The sequence below is a fragment of the Ranitomeya imitator genome, chromosome 4, assembly GCF_032444005.1.
Source record: "Ranitomeya imitator isolate aRanImi1 chromosome 4, aRanImi1.pri, whole genome shotgun sequence".
NCBI classification, from domain to species: Eukaryota; Metazoa; Chordata; class Amphibia; order Anura; family Dendrobatidae; genus Ranitomeya; species Ranitomeya imitator.
In genome coordinates this window covers 367,503,776-367,524,056 of record NC_091285.1, presented here as the reverse complement: position 1 = coordinate 367,524,056, position 20,281 = coordinate 367,503,776, and the positions used below count along the sequence as shown (strand labels likewise).

At 42.8% G+C, this 20,281-nt stretch overlaps 1 protein-coding gene across 1 annotated transcript in view; it reads right to left on the bottom strand.

The window, feature by feature from the left end:
* CD36 (CD36 molecule (CD36 blood group)) overlaps positions 1–20,281 on the bottom strand; it is an 85,211-nt gene that overhangs the window by 40,268 nt on the left and 24,662 nt on the right. The window contains exons 7-10 of the mRNA XM_069765147.1: positions 18,347–18,416; positions 13,780–13,967; positions 8,736–8,854; positions 8,008–8,081 (exon numbers count right to left, since the gene is read on the bottom strand). Coding sequence (XP_069621248.1) covers positions 8,008–8,081; positions 8,736–8,854; positions 13,780–13,967; positions 18,347–18,416 — 451 coding nt within the window. The remainder of the gene's footprint in view (positions 1–8,007; positions 8,082–8,735; positions 8,855–13,779; positions 13,968–18,346; positions 18,417–20,281) is intronic.

Genomic DNA, 20,281 nt, shown 5'->3' with positions numbered 1-20,281 from the left:
ATCCGTGCCCGAACACGCCGCTATGCGCAGTTATGTGAAGGAATCCCTGGAGAAGGGACATATTCGCCCATCGTCATCACCACTGGGAGCAGGGTTCTTCTTTGTAGCCAAGAAGGATGGTTCGCTGAGACCGTGTATTGATTACCGCCTTCTTAATAAGATCACTGTTAAATTTCAGTATCCCTTGCCATTGTTATCTGACTTGTTTGCTCGGATTAAGGGGGCTAGTTGGTTCACTAAGATAGATCTTCGTGGTGCGTATAATCTGGTGAGAATCAGGCAAGGAGATGAATGGAAAACTGCATTCAATACGCCCGAGGGTCATTTTGAGTATCTAGTGATGCCGTTCGGACTTGCCAATGCTCCATCTGTGTTTCAGTCTTTTATGCATGACATCTTCCGTGAGTATCTGGATAAATTCCTGATTGTTTACTTGGATGACATTTTGATCTTCTCAGATGATTGGGAGTCTCATGTGAAGCAGGTCAGAATGGTTTTTCAGGTTCTGCGTGCTAACTCTTTGTTTGTGAAGGGATCAAAGTGTCTCTTCGGTGTGCAGAAAGTTTCATTTTTGGGGTTCATCTTTACCCCTTCTACTATCGAGATGGATCCAGTTAAGGTCCAAGCCATCCAGGATTGGATTCAGCCGACATCTCTGAAAAGTCTGCAAAAGTTCCTGGGCTTTGCTAATTTTTATCGTCGCTTCATCTGTAATTTTTCTAGCATTGCCAAACCATTGACCGATTTGACCAAGAAGGGTGCTGATTTGGTTAATTGGTCTTCTGCTGCTGTGGAAGCTTTTCAGGAGTTGAAGCGTCGTTTTTGTTCTGCCCCTGTGTTGTGTCAGCCAGATGTTTCTCTTCCGTTCCAGGTCGAGGTTGATGCTTCTGAGATTGGAGCAGGGGCGGTTTTGTCACAGAGAGGTTCTGATTGCTCAGTGATGAAACCATGTGCTTTCTTTTCCAGGAAGTTTTCGCCCGCTGAGCGTAATTATGATGTGGGCAATCGAGAGTTGCTGGCCATGAAGTGGGCATTCGAGGAGTGGCGTCATTGGCTTGAAGGAGCTAAGGATCACGTGGTGGTATTGACTGATCATAAGAACTTGACTTATCTCGAGTCTGCCAAGCGCTTGAATCCTAGACAGGCCCGTTGGTCGTTATTTTTTGCCCGCTTCGACTTTGTGATTTCGTACCTTCCGGGCTCTAAAAATGTGAAGGCGGATGCTCTGTCTAGGAGTTTTGTGCCCGACTCTCCGGGTTTATCTGAGCCAGCGGGTATCCTCAAGGAAGGAGTCATTGTGTCTGCCATCTCCCCTGATTTGCGGCGGGTACTGCAAAAATTTCAGGCGAATAAACCTGATCGTTGTCCAGCAGAGAAACTGTTCGTCCCTGATAGGTGGACTAATAAACTTATCTCTGAACTTCATTGTTCGGTGTTGGCTGGTCATCCTGGAATCTTTGGTACCAGAGAGTTAGTGGCTAGATCCTTCTGGTGGCCATCTGTGTCACGGGATGTACGTACTTTTGTGCAGTCCTGTGGGATTTGTGCTAGGGCTAAGCCCTGCTGTTCTCGTGCCAGTGGGTTGCTTTTGCCCTTGCCGGTCCCAAAGAGGCCTTGGACACATATTTCGATGGATTTCATTTCTGACCTTCCCGTTTCTCAAAAGATGTCAGTCATTTGGGTGGTCTGTGATCGCTTTTCTAAAATGGTCCATCTGGTGCCCTTGGCTAAATTGCCTTCCTCCTCTGATTTGGTACCTTTGTTCTTTCAGCATGTGGTTCGGTTGCATGGCATTCCTGAGAATATTGTTTCTGACAGAGGTTCCCAGTTTGTTTCAAGGTTTTGGCGAGCCTTTTGTGGTAGGATGGGCATTGACCTATCCTTTTCCTCGGCTTTCCATCCTCAGACTAATGGTCAGACCGAACGAACCAATCAGACCTTGGAAACATATCTGAGATGTTTTGTTTCTGCAGACCAGGATGATTGGGTGTCCTTTTTGCCGTTGGCTGAGTTCGCCCTTAATAATCGGGCCAGCTCGGCTACCTTGGTTTCTCCATTTTTTTGCAATTCTGGGTTCCATCCTCGTTTCTCTTCAGGACAGGTTGAGTCTTCGGACTGTCCTGGTGTGGATTCTGTGGTGGATAGGTTGCAGCAGATCTGGACTCAGGTAGTGGACAATTTGATCTTGTCCCAGGAGAAAGCTCAACTTTTCGCTAATCGCAGACGCCGTGTGGGTCCCTGACTTCGTGTTGGGGATCTGGTTTGGTTATCTTCTCGTCATATTCCTATGAAGGTTTCCTCTCCTAAATTTAAACCTCGTTTTATTGGTCCGTATAGGATTTCTGAGGTTCTCAATCCTGTGTCTTTTCGTTTGACCCTCCCAGACTCCTTTTCCATACATAATGTATTCCATAGGTCGTTGTTGCGGAGATACGTGGCACCTATGGTTCCATCTGTTGAGCCTCCTGCCCCGGTTTTGGTGGAGGGGGAATTGGAGTATATTGTGGAGAAGATTTTGGATTCTCGTTTTTCTAGACGGAAACTCCAGTATCTGGTTAAATGGAAGGGTTATGCTCAGGAAGATAATTCCTGGGTTTTTGCCTCTGATGTTCATGCTTCCGATCTTGTTCGTGCCTTTCATGCGGCTCATCCTGGTCGGCCTGGGGGCTCTGGTGAGGGTTCGGTGACCCCTCCTCAAGGGGGGGGTACTGTTGTGAATTCTGTGGCTGAATTCACTCCTGTAGGTCACAAGTGGTACTGCAGCTTCTGAGCTTCCTCCCTCAGGTGTTCTGGTGAGCTCGTTAACTGCTTCATTACTTAACTCCGCCTGATGCTGCTATCCTTGCTCCTTGTCAATGTTTCAGTGTTGGATCTGAGCTTCTCCTGATTGTTCCTGTGACCTGCTGCTCTGTATAGCTAAGTGCTTTTTTGTTGCTTTTTTTCTGTCCAGCTTGTCTTTTGTTTTGCTGGAAGCTCTGAGACGCAAAGGGTGTACCGCCGTACCGTTAGTTCGGCACGGTGGGTTTTTTTTGCCCCCTTTGCGTGGTTTTGCTTTAGGGTTTTTTGTAGACTGCAAAGTTCGCTTTACTGTCCTCGCTCTGTCCTAGAATATCGGGCCCCACTTTGCTGAATCTATTTCATCCCTACGTTTTGTCTTTTCATCTTACTCACAGTCATTATATGTGGGGGGCTGCCTTTTCCTTTGGGGAATTTCTCTGGGGCAAGTCAGGCCTATTTTTCTATCTTCAGGCTAGCTAGTTTCTTAGGCTGTGCCGAGTTGCCTAGGTAGTTGTTAGGCGCAATCCACAGCCGCTTTTAGTTGTGTTTAGGATAGGATCAGGTGTGCAGTCTACAGAGTTTCCACGTCTCAGAGCTCGTTCTTGTATTTTTGGGTATTTGTCAGATCACTGTGTGCGCTCTGATCGCTAAGCACACTGTGTTTCTGGATTGCCTTCATAACACCTGTCATTAGCAAACATAACACTCAGGTAAGGAGGGAACACTACCCATTAGCCACACACAAGCATCCAACACTAGACCTCTCCAGGCCAGGGAGGGACTAGGTAGAAGGTGTGGGTGGAGAGAGTGGCAGTTGTGAGGAGCTGTCAGGGAAACAAGAGGGAGGAGTTAGTCAGTCAGTGACAAGAGGAGTGAACAGTGAGAGGCAGAGACAGTTGGAGCTGGGGACTTGAGCAGTGAGGAGCTCATCCCAGCAACAGAGGACAGAGAGAGAAGTTCCAGAGAGTGGGAGAAAAAGAATGGGTCCTAGGGACACAGGTAGTGAGGAATCCACCGGTGGGGCCCAAATCCATGCCGACTGTAGTTGGGTGGAGATGGCCAGGGAAGGAACATAAGAAGGGGGTTCTGGCAAAGTGGACCCCAAATTACCTGAGAGCTGGCTGGACCACAGACTCGGAGGACACAGCACCCAGCTGGGACTGCATTTAAGAACTGTGAATAAAAGTGTGGAAACTGCAACCTGCTGTGTCCTCTGAATTATTACTGCATCATCCACCCTGTGCTGCAACCATTACCAGCTCTACCTGTGGAGAGCCCTTACAACACTGTTACATCACCAGCAGCCCCAGTGGTTCCCTTAAGCAGCGTCGGCCACTCATTGACGAACACCACGGATGGTATCACGAACAAACCCCTTATAAACTTTAATCCCCTTTAATTTAATTTACTTCTATTGGATGCCCATGGCCACGGACCGGGTCACTGCAGCTGTGACCACCCCCTTAAGAACCATCAAATCTGGCCCGAGTACCCCACGGCCTAACGGGCGCTCCATTTACTCTGTCTGCATAGTTATTAGGTGAGTATTTGACCATATCATTTTTATGCATATTTTCAAAATACAAGCTTGAAATTGCTAAGAAATAGGGTCATGATCACAGAACCATCCAAAGATATGAAGCAAATAGTCAACAGGGTGACAAAAAACATGTTGCAAAAAATAGATGCACATTAACTGCAGAGATTTGAGAAAAGTCAAATATGAGGATACCAGGAGGCTATTATCCTCCAATTCTGTAAATTTCCAAAACTTTAACTTCTCTTGAGTGGCAAGAAGTACAAGGTGTTCAGTGTTTAGAGACATGACCAAGGTAGGGAAGGTTGAAACCCGACCACCACTGAACAAGACATATAAGTTATAATGTCCGGACTGTCTGTCTAAAGACAGATTTTTCAAAGGATTTATGAGACAAGAGTGACTCTTGATGGTGATGAACCACATCGATGGGCCCATGACTAGATCAGTAATGGGCACAGACAGCAGTAACTCAGATGGCAGTAAAGTAAAAGTGGAGTACTGCTATGGGCAAGTATTATTAAAGATGAGCTGTGTGTCTCATATCAGATGCCTTGTTGCTGAGAAATTTTCTTTTATCACTTTATGTAAGTGACTTCTTCCAGGCTCTGGGGTGAACACTGCCTGGAAGATAACTGCATCCAGAGATTATTTTACATGAAGGGGGAGTTACTAGTGTGTGACAAGTAACTAACACAGAGCAAGAGAAATTAAATTTGTCTTCTTGCAAACACATTTTTTGCTTCTCTCTCAGCTCTGCTCTATTGCAACAATAGTGCAATCCTGTCTGCCTGTGAGCTGGAAGCTGAAGCTGAGAGGAACCTGCAGATGTGTCAGGTATAATAACACACAGCTCTGCTGTGAGTACAGGAGATCAGAGAGCGGCCACTACACATCACACTGGTAACACTGGTAACCACTACACATCACACAGGTAACACTGGTAACCATCACAAATCACACAGGTAACCATTACACATCACACAGGTAAAACAGGTAATAATTAAACATCACACTGTAACTCCCCCATAATGTAAAATAAGCTCTGGAGGCAGAGTTATCTTCCAGGCACCATCCGCCCCAGAGCCTGAAATAGGTCATTTATATAAAGTGATAAAGTAAGATTTCTCAGCAATAACAAGGCATCTGATATGAGGCATACAGGAACCACTCTACTTAGCAGTCTATAATCTGCATTCTCATACTATAAGTTTAGATAGATCAAATGTGGTGACAGATTCCCTTCAAATTCAACTTTCAAACCTACTGCCAGATTTTAAAAGACATTATCTTCCAGCAGTAGTACAAAAAAATACTGCATTCTCTCAAGAACTTTGTTTATGATTTTTATGCAGGGCAATGCTTCATTACATACATCAAAGTACTCCACTGCTTGACAGTAAAATCCTTAAATATGAAAGAATAATGACAGCCCCCTCCTCATCTGATCTAAACCCTACTGAGGACTTGTGGGCCCTTTTTATATGGGAGATTTATGGTGAAGGCAAACAGTACACCTCTCTGAACAGTCTGAGAGGCTTTGGTTGGTGATGCCCAAAAAGTTGATCACTAAGGCTGGTTTCACACTTGACTTGTGCAGAGCTGGGGAGGGCTGTGTACTTCCTCGTACTTCCTCCATTAAGCCCCTCCCACTGCCACACCTCTTCCATTCAGCTCCACTTATGATGGCATGCGTCCTGTGTATCTATCTTTAACATGCGTCGAATGCAACATTGTTGCATTTTGTTGCGGTCGGCGCAGCATCAAAATGACACATGCTGAGGCATCCGCATACATTCGCATGGCCTGCTGTTATGATGTGGTGGTTTAGGAGCAACATGGAACGAGCTCTGAAGGAAGTGGTATCTGTACTGACCGCAGTCCCTAAGCTAAACACAACACTAGAAGTAGCCGTGGGATGCTCCTAACTCTCCCTAGGCACCTCATCACAGCCTAAGAGCTAACTACCCCTAAAGAAAGAAGCAGGAAAAATATCTTGCCTCAGAGAAAATCCCCAAAGGATAGATCAGCCCCCCACAAATAATGACTGTGAGTGGAGAGGGAAAAGACATACACAGAATGAAACCAGAATGAGCACAGGAGGCCAGTCTAGCTAGATAGATAGGACAGGATGGAATACTGTGCGGTCAGTATAAAACACTTCAAAAATCCACGCAGAGTTTACAAAAATCTCCACACCTGACTAAAGGTGTGGAGGGTAAATCTGCTTCCCAGAGCTTCCAGCAAGACAGAATTAATTCATACTGATAAGCTGGACAAACATAGAAAACACAGAACAGATAAGTCCGCAATCTGTGGACAGAAAAGAGCAAGCAAGAACTTAGCTTTGCTGAACTGGTCAGGATAACAGGGAAATCCAAAGAGATGTGAATCCAACCAGAAACGATTTACAAGTGGCACTGGCTGAAGGAAAGAGCTAGGCATAAATAGCCGAGCAGAAAAGACGATCAGTGGAAGCAGCTGAAGACAGCTAACTCCAAGGAGCAGCCATACCACTTGAAACCACAAGAGGGAGCCCAAGAGCAGAACTCACAAAAGTGCCACTTACAACCACCGGAGGGAGCCCAAGAGCGGAATTCACATCAGCCTGCATACCCAATGTTAAAGATAGGTACGCAGGACGCATGCCGATGTAGGAGGAGCTGAATAGAAGAGGTGCGGCAGTGGGCGGGTTTTAACGGAGGAAGTACGAGGAAGTACACAGCCCTCCGCAGCTCTGCACAACACAAGTGTGAAACCAGCCTAACAGATTAAGAAACTGACAGACTTAATGGATTATAACTGTCATTGAAAAATAGGGTGGCTATATTGATCACTGATTTATTTTTTTTTGAATGTCAGAAATATAATTTTATACATTTTGACTTGTCTGATTATTATTCTTATTTTAAAAGATGAAAATAAAACAGTTAAGATGGAAAAGTTTATGTTATTCTTTTAGTTGCATCATTATTTGGCACCTTAATAGTTGCCAAAAATTCTGCACACAAATATTATTCTCCTAAAAAAAGAGAAAACCTCACTTTTACTTCCTTAAATATTTAGGTTTCGGGTTAATTAACCTTTTGGATTGACCGACAGTGCAGTAGTTCAATAATAAAATTGGTCATCAAAAATACAGTTGTGTACACGGTTTGTGTATGCACGGTTTGTGTATACACGGTTTGTGTATGTTTGTGTGAGAGTATTAAAATACTCACCTATCACCGTATTCCATGGCATCAAGTGGCATTCTGGTCTTTTTCTGAGTGACATCACCACTCTGCAGACTCCGGATCATACAGTGCTTTGCGTGATCCAGAAGTGGCTTTAAAACTATAGTGCTATGGAGTGTCAGAACAATGCTCCATAAGCTTAATTTGTGAAAAACCCTTCCAGCTAACATATAGAGCATAGAGTTATTTGGATAATGTAAATTGCCATCATATGACCCAGAAGAGGACCAGAACGGTGCTGGTGAAGCCAGTGATGGGTGACTATATTAACACACTGACTACACAGGATTAGGTGGAAAAAAAAGTTCCACGGGAGCGCTTCACTAAGCAATTAATATATACTGTTTGTAGTGCAACATTAAAGATCTTCTGTGCTACAAGCAAAAAAGTGCCAAAAGTATAGAATTATAATAATGAAATTCACTCCAACATGAAGTAGACTGTAGGTATACTTACTCGATTTGACTTGTGCGGTTAAAAAAAATATTGACTTGCAATCTCTTTGCGAAATGCATAGTAAATCCTGTAATCTGAAATAGAGGAAAACAGATTCAAACTAATAAGGAAATACAAATAATCAAGTACTGGACAACTCTTTTACTTAAAAGAAGTCTGTCATCCCCGAAATGCAAACTAAACCACTTATACGTATGTAGGGGACTTAGCCCCCATAAAAATCACCCCATAGTCTAGATCGTAGCAGTTTAGTTAGCATAAAATTTTTTTGTATCTATCTGAGACCGATGATTCCGTGCACCATTATGCCCATTCAATGTGCATTCTGAGCACTGTCATACCTTGATTGAACTGAACTTTGCAGTGGCCCTTGCTGTCCCGAGAGGGATGTCAAACAAGGCTGAGTGGGCATGCTATCAGTGAGGAGGCCAACACTAGTCCCCGCTGCAACACCACCCAACCCTTTTAGTACCTCTGCAAAGGTATATGTTCTATGGTATTCTATCTGTGGAGTCTTTTGCTCAGAAGTTCACTTAAAGCACTCATAAGTATTCTTTATTATTCATATTGATATCATGTTATTACATACAGTATTTTTTATATTCTATAGCTTTTATTATTTTAGCTACTAATTCTATTTTTCTACTTTAGAATACCATTCATTAGAGCACAAGCTATTTTTAAAGTGAGAATGTGCAGTGAAAATGAAGCATAGAAATTCAACTTACTGGTTCCACATCTACAAAAGTCTTATGTTCTTCCACATTACGATTTATACCATCAAGGGATTCCAATATGAAGTCACTTGCAAATAGGAAATGAGGTAAGGAAAGGAATACAGGTTTTTCTAAAATAAAGGAAGTTAATGGTTTATTACATCTATTTGCAAAATCAGCACCATTTTACAGTTTCAGCAATATAATAAAAGGCTGAGATTTTCCAGAAAATGAACTGCAGATTTCACCCTTATCAATGTAGAGGTTAGAAATGCAAAACAAATCTGCAGGCAGATTTTATGGTGTTTTTGCAATGAAAAAGTTCATCCCATGTGCACCTATTCTTAGGGCGTATCAAGATGTCTAATCTGTTGCAGAAAACTTCTGCGGTAAGGGCTCACATGAGGGTAAAACTTGGCTGAGCGCTATTCAATGTGTTATCGGATGGCACTCGACCCAATGTTATATTACTGGGCAGTGCAGATTTTAATTTTTTTTCTCATGCTGATTTGACATGAGACAAAAATTGCAGCATGCTGTGTGTGGCTCCACAAATCGGATCACGCGCACCCATACAAGTCTATGGGTGCGTGAAAAACATTGGACTGCACTGAGATAACTTCAAGTGCAGTACGATTTACATGGACACAGACAATGGAAAAGATGGAGAAATTAAGTTCTCCGTCTTCTCCACGCTTGTACTGTAATTCTCTCATCCGAGAAAATCGGATCACATTGAGATAACGCTCGGCTTAAAATCTGATCAGATTTGAGCAGAGCGTTATTACCATAATCGATCCGAAAGAAACGTTGCTCGTGTGAGCCCTAAATCTGAGTAAAGCAGCTAAAAAAGGCGCGGAAGAAATCTATACCAAAATGTGCTGATTGGTGCAGATTTTCCTGCAGATACTGGAAAGAAGCAAAAAGAAATCTGTGGGTTTAAAATCTGCATTCATACATGTTATTGCATATTTATACCTTAGCATTGTAGTCAATGGGGAAAATCTACTATATAAAGCTGAATGTGTGTATGTGTGTGTGTATGTGTGTATGTATGTCCGGGATTGGCATCTGCACCGTCGCAGCTACAGCCACAAAATTTTGCACAGTCACACGTCTGGACCCCGAGAGCGTCATAGGCTATATTTTGAGGCGAAATTTTAACCCCGCGCGTTCCAATTCACCAAACAATTTTGCCCCTATCTACATAATGGGGAAAAAAGTGAAAGGAAAAGTGTTGGAAGCGTCGCAGCTACAGCAACAAAATTTTGCACAGTCACACGTCTGGACCCTGAGAGCGTCATAGGCTACGTTGTGAGGTGAAATTTTAACCCCGCGCATTCCAATTCACCAAACAATTTTGCCCCTATCTACATAATGGGGAAAAAAGTGAAAGGAAAAGTGTTGGAAGCGTCGCAGCTACAGCAACAAAATTTTGTACAGTCACACGTCTGGACCCCGAGAGCGTCATAGGCTATATTGTGAGGCGAAATTTTAACCCCGCGCGTTCCAATTCACCAAACAATTTTGGCCTTATCTACATAATGGGGAAAAAAGTGAAAGGAAAAGTGTTGGAAGCGTCGCAGCTACAGCAACAAAATTTTGCACAGTCACACGTCTGGACCCTGAGAGCATCATAGGCTACGTTGTGAGGTGAAATTTTAACCCCGCGCTTTCCAATTCACCAAACAATTTTGCCCCTATCTACATAATGGGGAAAAGTGAAATGAAAAGTGTTGGAGGCGTCGCAGCTACAGCCACAAAATTTTGCACAGTCACACGTCTGGACCCTGAGAGCGTCATAAGCTATGTTGTGAGGTGAAATTTTAACCCCGCGCTTTAGGAGATGACATACAGGTATATACTATATACAGGAGGAGATGACACGCAGGTATATACTATATACAGGAGCAGATTACCTACAGGTATATACTATATACAGGAGGAGATGACATACAGGTATATACTATATACAGGAGGAGATGACATACAGGTATATGCTATATATAGAAGATGACATGCAGGTATATACTATATACAGGAGGAGATGACACACAGGTATATACTATATACAGGAGCAGATGACTTACAGGTATATACTATATACAGGAGGAGATGACATACAGGTATATGCTATATATAGAAGATGACATGCAGGTATATACTATATACAGGAGGAGATGACACACAGATATATACTATATACAGGAAAGATGACACACAGGTATATACTATATACAGGAGGAGATGACATACAGGTATATACTATATATAGAAGGAGATGACATTCAGGTATATACTATATATAGGGGAGATGACACACAGCAGGTATATACTATATACAGGGTAGATGACATACAGGTATATACTATATCAGGAGATGACATACAGATGTATACTATATATAAGGGAGATGACAAACATGTATATACTGAGGTGATGAGGTGAAAATGAGAGGTGTGAGGTGAAAATGAAAAGGTGTGAGTGCAAAATGAGAGGAGTGAGGAAAAATAGTGGAGTGATCAGAAAATGACAGATGTGATGTTGAAATGACAAGTGTTAGGGGGGAATGAGAGGAGTGAGGGAGAAAATGAGAGGTGTGAGGGAGAAAATGAGAGATGTGAGGGGGAAAATGAAAGATGTGATTGGGAAAATGAGATGCGTGATGGGAAAATAAGAGACGTGAGGTGCTATAATTAACCACAGATATTTACTATGCCCAGGCAACGCCGGGCTCTTCAGCTAGTCTAATATATAAAGCTGAATGTGTGTGTGTATATGTGTGTGTATGTCCGGGATTGGCATCTGCACCGTCGCAGCTACAGCCACAAAATTTTGCATAGTCACACGTCTGGACCCCGAGAGCGTCATAGGCTATGTTGTGAGGCAAAATTTTAACCCCTGCACGTTCCAATTCACCAAACAATTTTGCCCCTATCTACATAATGGGGAAAAAGTGAAAGGAAAAGTGTTGGAGGCAAATTGACAGCTACCAGATGGGAACAAGGGGGACTTAAAGAGTATATACCATATAGTTGCTAAGGTGGGGCCCCGACGTGGGATACTCACCACACACGGGGATATGAACACACACAAAATGCACCACACACTACCACGTGCTTGAACACATATACCACCCTCAGCATACATTTCACCACACATACACCAACCTCGCCACAAAAAAGTCGAAACACAAAAGTCGTCGCTCAAAACACGCCATGTGCAAAACACGCCACGTGCAAAACTAGGCTCACACAAGACTCGCCACACGTGCAAAACTCACTTCATGGAAAACTCGCCACACACGGAAAAATGGCCATGTGCACAAAAGTTGCAAGACATGCAAAAGTTGCCTCAAACAAAACTTGCACATACTCAAAACGCACTACACAAAAAACTCGCCACGTGCAAAACTCGCCATGCGCAAAACTTGCTGCACACAACTTGCTACTCTAACCTGTCAAATGCAACTTGACACAAAAAGTTGCTACACGCATGTCGCCACACAAAACTCATCTCACAAAAGTCGCTACATGCATGTCGCCACACGCAACTCAACACACACAACTTGACACATAAAACTCACCCTAAAACACACACAAGTCTGGTATTATCCTTCAAAAATAAAAATCTGAATAATAAGCAGACAAACTACAAGAGCAACAACTGTACCATATAGGAAATACGGCAGCTGTCAGTCACATGACCTGTCTATTACGTGTATATGTGAGCTAATATATACTGCCAGGGGGGAGGGCTTCCTGTTGGCTGGGGATTTATCATGCTGCCAATTTAGCTTACAAATACTGAGGTAAAAATACTGAGCAAATAACGTGTGAACGAGGTCTAACACAGGAGGAGATGACACACAGATATATACTATATACAGGAGGAGATGACACACACATATATACTATATACAGGGGAGATGACACACACATATATACTATATACAGGGGAGATGACACAGGTATATACTATATACAGGAGGAGATGACATACAGGTATATACTATATACAGGAGGAGATGACACACACATATATACTATATACAGGAGCAGATGACACACAGGTATATACTATATACAGGAGAGATGACACACACAGGTATATACTATATACAGGAGGAGATGACACACAGGTAAATACTATATACAGGAACAGATGACACACAGGTATATACTATATACAGGAGGAGATGGCATACAGGTATATACTATATAAAAGATGAGATGACACATAGGTATATAGAGGAGGAGATGACATGCAGCAGGTATATACTATATACAGGGGAGATGACATACAGGTATATACTATATACAGGAGATGACATACAGGTATATACTATATATAGGAGGAGATGACATACAGGTATATAGTATATACAGAAGAGATGACATACAGGTATATACTATATACAGGAGGAGATGACACATAGGTATATACAATATACAGGAGGAGATGACATACAGCAGGTATATACTATTTACAGGGGAGATGACACAAGTATATGCTATATACAGGAGCTGACATACAGGTGTATACTATATATAAGGGAGATGACAAACATGTATATACTGAGGGGAAAATGAGGTGTGAGGTGAAAATGAGGGGTGTGAGGTGAAAATGAAAAGGTGTGAGTGCAAAATGAAAGGAGTGAGGGAAAATAGTGGAGTGATCAGAAAATGACAGATATGAGGTTGAAATGACAAGTGTTAGGGGGGAATGAGAGGAATGAGGGGGAAAATAGGAGGAGTGAGGGGGAAAATGAGAGGTGTAAGGGAGAAAATGATAGATGTGAGGGGGAAAATGAGAGGCGTGATGGGAAAATAAGAGAAGTGAAGTGCTATAACTAACCACAGATATTTACTATGCCCAGGCAACGCTGGGCTCTTCAGCTAGTCTGCAATAAACCTGCGACCAAGTGAATACCAACTGACTGAAACAGTAACCTTCGTTCTGCAGCCTTGCTACCCAAACATAATAATTTTGAAATTTTCTGGACATGTTACCAGTTGTTTTGACAGTTCACAGCATATTTTATCACGACACTTACGATTTTGGCACGCTCGAAGATCCAACACACCAGAAGCATTACAGTTTCTAGAAATAACTTTATCTGTGCAATAACAATGGTTGTCCGGATTGTCGTATGGAGAGGCGAGAGCTGTCGCTGGCACTACAAATCGATACAGCTTAATTCCCTTCAGCGTATATTCCTTTTCAAATTCACCATATATGGATCTGTTAACGTTACAAAACATATGATTTAGAAATATTTATATCTGATAAAGTTCATCTAGAAAGACAATGTCTCCATAATAATGCCTTAAAGGTTCTATTAGCATAAGGCCGAAACTTAATACATGACAGTATTACAGCCCTTCAAGGCTTTGTATACAGTGATAGTTGATAAGCTTTTGCTTGTAGAGTTCGATACTTGTACTTCTGTATCTTCAACCACAACCCTGTGGCAATGACAAGACACTAAGAAAAGTGCTTTTTAACCCTTGTGATGATGTAATCAGTAGTGATTATAGGGTATGTTTTAGGTATGTTTTGTACAAAGGAGAGGGACCCACATTTACGCATCCAGGGCCCAAGTCTACTCTCAAAATCTGGAGATTGTACTGTTTATTTACCTTACATCTGTTTTATGCACTTTTTGTGAAAGCTTTTAATCTTTTATGTGCTTTGTGTGTATACGGAGCCAAGTGACTGTTCTGCTCAATAGGTAAACCCTCTTCTATGTCTATATACAGTACAGAGCAAATGTTTGGACAAACCTTCTCATTTAAAGAATTTTCTGTATTTTCATGACAATAAAAACTGTAAATTCACACGGAAGGCATCAAAACTATGAATTAACATATGTGGAATTATATACTTAACAAAAAAGTGTGAAACAACTGAAATTATGTCTTATATTCTAGGTTCTTCAAAGTAGCCACCTTTTTCTTTGATGAGTGTTTTGAACACTATTGGCATTCTCTTGATGAGCTTCAAGAGGTAGTCACTGGAAATGGTCTTCCAACAATCTTGAAGGAGTTCCCAGAGATGCTTATAATAATAATAATAATTTTTATTTATATAGCGCCAACATATTCCGCAGCGCTTTACAAATTATAGAGGGGACTTGTACAGACAATAGACATTACAGCATAACAGAAATACAGTTCAAAACAGATACCAGGAGGAATGAGAGCCCTGCTCGCAAGCTTACAAACTATGAGGAAAAGGGGAGACACGAGAGGTGGATGGTAACAATTGCTTTAGTTATTCGGACCGGCCATAGTGTAAGGCTCGGGTGTTCATGTAAAGCTGCATGAACCAGTTAACTGCCTAAGTATGTAACAGTACAGACACAGAGGGCTATTAACTGCATAAAGTGAATGAGAACATGATGCGAGGAACCTGATTGTGTTTTTTTTTTTTTTTATAAATAGGCCACACAGGGATCGTTAGGTTAATGCATTGAGGCGGTAGGCTTAGCACTTGTTGGCCCTTTTGCCTTCACTCTGCGGTCCAGTTCACCCCAAACCATCTCGATTGGGTTCAGGTCTGGTGACTGTGGAGGCCAGGTCATCTGGTGTAGCACCCCATCACTCTCCTTCTTGATCAAATAGCCCTTACACAGCCTGGAGGTGTGTCCTGTTGAAAAATAAATGATGGTCCAACTAAACGCAATCCGGATGGAATAGCATGCCGCTGCAAGATGCTGTGGTAGCCATGCTGGTTCAGTATGCCTTCAATTTTGAATAAATCCCCAACAGTGTCACCAGCAAAGCACCCCCACACCATCACACCTCCTCCTCCATGCTTCACGGTGGGAATCAGGCATGTAGAGTCCATCCGTTCACCTTTTCTGCGTCACACAAAAACACGGTGGTTGAAACCAAAGATTTCAAATTTGGACTCATCAGACCAAAGCACAGATTTCCACTGGTCTAATGTCCATTCCTTGTGTTCTTTAGCTCAAACAAGTCTCTTCTGCTTGTTGCCTGTCCTTAGCAGTGGTTTCCTAGCAGTTATTTTACCATGAAGACCTGCTGCACAAAGTCTCCTCTTAACAGTTGTTGTAGAGGTGTGTCTGCTGCTAGAACTCTGTGTGGCATTGACCTGGTCTCTAATCTGAGCTGCTGTTAACCTGCGATTTCTGAGTCTGGTGACTCGGATAAACTTATCCTCAGAAGCAGAGGTGACTCTTGGCCTTCCTTTCCTGGGGCGGTCCTCATGTGAGCCAGCTTCTTTGTAGCGCTTGATGGCTTTTGCAACTGCACTTGGGGACACTTTCAAAGTTTTCCCAATTTTTCGGACTGACTGACCTTCATTTCTTAAAGTAATGATGGCCACTCGTTTATCTTTACTTATCTGCTTTTTTCTTGCCATAGTACAAATTCTAACAGTCTATTCAGTAGGACTATCAGCTGTGTATCCTCCAGACTTCTGCTCAACACAACTGATGGTCCCAACCCCATTTATAAGGCAAGAAATCCCACTTATTAAACCTGACAGGGCACACCTGTGAAGTGAAAACCATTTCCGGTGACTATCTCTTGAAGCTCATCAAGAGAATGCCAAAAGTGTGCAAAGCAGTCAACAAAGCAAAAGGTGGCTACTTTGAAGAACCTAGAATATATGACATATTTTCAGTTATTTCACACTTTTTTGTTAACTATATAATTCCACATGTGTTAATTCATAGTTTTGATGCCTTCAGTGTGAATGTACAATTTTCATAGTCATGAAAATACAGAAAAATCTTTAAATGAAAAGGTGTGTCCAAACTTTTCCTTTGTACTGTACATATATATACACATACACATATACCCAGCATGCATGGAACAGCTGTAGTCACTGCTTACAGCATGCCCGGTGCTTTGATTTATAGCTCTCTCTACACAGATGGTCATGCTAACAGCTTCCTCTCACAGTATAGTGAGTGCTGCTGTGAACAGTGACTCTAACCGCTTCACCATGCATGCTCAGTTGACTGAAAGCCAGCTTTTACTGGAAGGAAAATTTTCTACTAGTAGCCGTACTTTTAAGGTAGCAGGATATCTTTACAATGGTATTTATCTGCAAATTAACCCTATATCTGCAGGTAATTAGAGTTTACCGAGGTGCAAGTTCCCTTTAGCAAATCCTTTACCTCCCCAGGCAGTTTACCTGCCTCACCCAGCTTCTATATAGCTTGACTGATAGCTCACGCTCTGATTTCCAAGCCTAAATGCCGCCGTCCACTAGCAGTATTTGGTCAGTATTTTACATCAGTATTTGTAAGCCAAAACCAGGAGTGGGTGATAAATGCAGAAATGGTGACGTGTTTCTATTATACTTTTCCTCTAATTGTTCCACTCCTGGTTTTGGCTTACAAATACTGATGTAAAACACTGACCAAATACTGCTAGTGTAATGGCAGCCAGACAGTGAGTTATCAATTAAGTTAAATAGGCTGGTGTTGGACAGGGAAACAAGCTGGGGAGGCTCAGAATCCTTAAGTGCTACGCCACGCCCAGAGTACTTAATAAATAATTTGGATGTGAAGAAAAAGGCTAATTTCTTGGGATTGCAGAAACAGATAGAAGACGTAAAAGTGATGATGGATTTATATTTCAAAGACCTGCATGTTCATATATGACATTTGGGGTTGGGTAGACTGAGCTTATCAACAGATTCCCTTTTGACAAAGAAGCCCATCCTTCTTAAGGTACCATCACACATAACGATATTGTTAACGATATCGTTGCTTTTTGTGACGTAGCAACGATATCGTTAACGAAATCGTTATGCGTGACAGCGACCAACGATCAGGCCCATGCTGGGAGATCGTTGGTTGCTGGGGAAAGATCAGAACTTTATTTTGACGCTGATCTCCCGCTGGCATCGCTGAATCGGCGTGTGTGACGCCGATTCAGCGATGTCTTCACTGGTAACCAGGGTAAATATCGGGTTACTAAGCGCAGGCCACGCTTAGTAACCCGATGTTTACCCTGGTTACCAGCGTAAACGTAAAAAAACAAACACTACATACTTACATTCCCGGTGTCTGGTCACGTCCCTCGCCTTCAGCTTCCCGCACTGACTGAGCGCCGGCCGGCCGTAAAGCACGCTGTGCAGCGGTGACGTCACCGCTGTGCTTTCCGGCCAGCGCTCAGTCAGTGCGGGAAGCTGAAGGCGAGGGACGTGACCAGACACCGGGAATGTAAGTATGTAGTGTTTGTTTTTTTACGTTTACGCTGGTAACCAGGGTAAACATCGGGTTACTAAGCACGGCCCTGCGCTTAGTAACCCAATGTTTACCCTGGTTACCAGGGGACCTCGGGATCGTTGGTCGCTGGAGAGCTGTCTGTGTGACTGCTCTCAGGCGACCAAACAGCGACGCTGCAGCGATCGACATCGTTGTCGGTATCGCTGCAGCGTCGCTTAGTGTGACGGTACCTTTAAAGACATAATTTACATTTTATAAATGCAAATTATTCATCTGAATCGTTGATGTATGCCACTATGTTTTCCATGCAACAGTCTATACATGGAAAATGCATAGCTTGTTATATCTTCAGCAAATGGGTTCTGTGTCAAAGATCCCCTTAAAAAATATCAAGGTACATTCTATTTCTTACCTGCAGATTTCTGATGAAAAGAAATATAGCCGAAGATTTTTGTCCACAAATGGAGGAAAAGAAGCTGCATCTGTTTCATGAAAATGTACACATTAAATACAGCAAATGCTATCAAAAAGGTTCCTTCTGTTCATCATGAGGCTTTCAATCTAAGCTATTTACAAATAATTTTGTTTTCTTCTAAAATTTATTTTTAATTTTTCATAAAAAAGGTAATCTACGGTAGATCTCTTAACAGGTAATTGCTTAAAAATCAAAAGCATATGTTAAATTGTCATCAAAATTTCTCAGCTTAATCCAATGTTTGATGGTTTTAATTCTCAATGAATGTAATGCTTTCCTTAACAGACATTGATTTCTATAAACTTGGGATGTAAAAGCTTTACCAATAACTGTACAAAGATATATGTACTAGCAAAGCCTAGACCCCTGACTCTCTTCTGCCAGTAAATCCTAGACCCCTGACTCTCTTGTTCTAGTAAAGCCTAGACCCCTGATTCTCTTGTGCTAGTAAATCCTAGACCCCTGATTCTCTTGTGCTAGTAAATCCTAGACCCCTGACTCTCTTGTTCTAGTAAAGCCTAGACCCCTGATTCTCTTGTGCTAGTAAATCCTAGACCCCTGATTCTCTTGTGCTAGTAAATCCTAGACTCCTGACTCTCTTGTTCTAGTAAAGCCTAGACCCCTGATTCTCTTGTGCTAGTAAATCCTAGACCCCTGACTCTCTTGTTCTAGTAAAGCCTAGACCCCTGATTCTCTTGTGCTAGTAAATCCTAGACCCCTGATTCTCTTGTTCTAGTAAATCCTAGACCCCTGACTCTCTTGTTCTAGTAAAGCCTATATCATGCACTCAGCTGCAGGTTCGGTCTCTGCTGTGAAGGAAGACCGGCACCTTTCACATAGCTCCACTGGTACTACTCACCCTGTCCGTGGCTCCAGACGATCAGCGGCTCCTTTCTCTGCTAAGAACCTGCATCCTCTTGGCTGGTCTCCTGGAAATGCTCTTAGGAGGCGCGCCCCGCTTCCTGCACATACTTAAAACAGCAGAACACCTGTTCTCTATTAAGGCTCTCTGTGCTATGATGCTCTGTGCATAAAAGGCATCCTCCCATTATGGGAGGTGCCTAGACAATGTGTTCATTCTATTGTTTATGGCCCTCTGCTCAGTCCACACTCTGCTGTGCTCTGCTCTGCAAAGTGTGGTTTACTTTTGGTTTTCTAATCCCTCTGCCTCCTCAGTATCCTCCGCTGGCAGTTCCCTATTCTGGATCCTTCTGGACTCCCCGGTTTCCACTCCAGGCTGACTGAGCTGCTCCTCGCAGAACTATCCTGATATTGCTACCGGCTGGATCAGCCTTTCCGAAACTACACAGAGCTTCCAGGATCCTCTTCACTGATAGAGCTTGAATTCCACCATCTTGTTTGTATGGTCTGTACGGGTCGTCCCTCTGGTCCGGGTACTGCGGCATTTAGACCATCTGGTGTTGTGACGGGGGAATCCCTGTATAGGGGTACACCTTGCCCGGTGCTCCACTACGTGGTTCAGTGTTGTGGTCCAGAGGGTTCTTCTCTCAGGCACCTCTTTCTGTTTGTTTAAAACTTCATTTAATTAAATACCTTTGCATTTTGAAGCCATTCTCCTGTCTCTTGTGTACCGGGTATACAGCTGCCACTGCTCCATCAGTGGTCTAGTGAGTCCACTATATTTCCCCATGCCCTGTGGGCGTAACAGCCTAGACCCCTGATTCTCTTGTTCTAGTGAAGCCTAGACCCCTGATTCTCTTGTTCTAGTAAATCCTAGACCCCTGACTCTCTTGTTCTAGTAAAGCCTAGACCCCTGATTCTCTTGTTCTAGTAAAGCCTAGACCCCTGATTCTCTTGTTCTAGTAAAGCCTAGACCCCTGATTCTCTTGTGCTAGTAAAGCCTGGACCCCG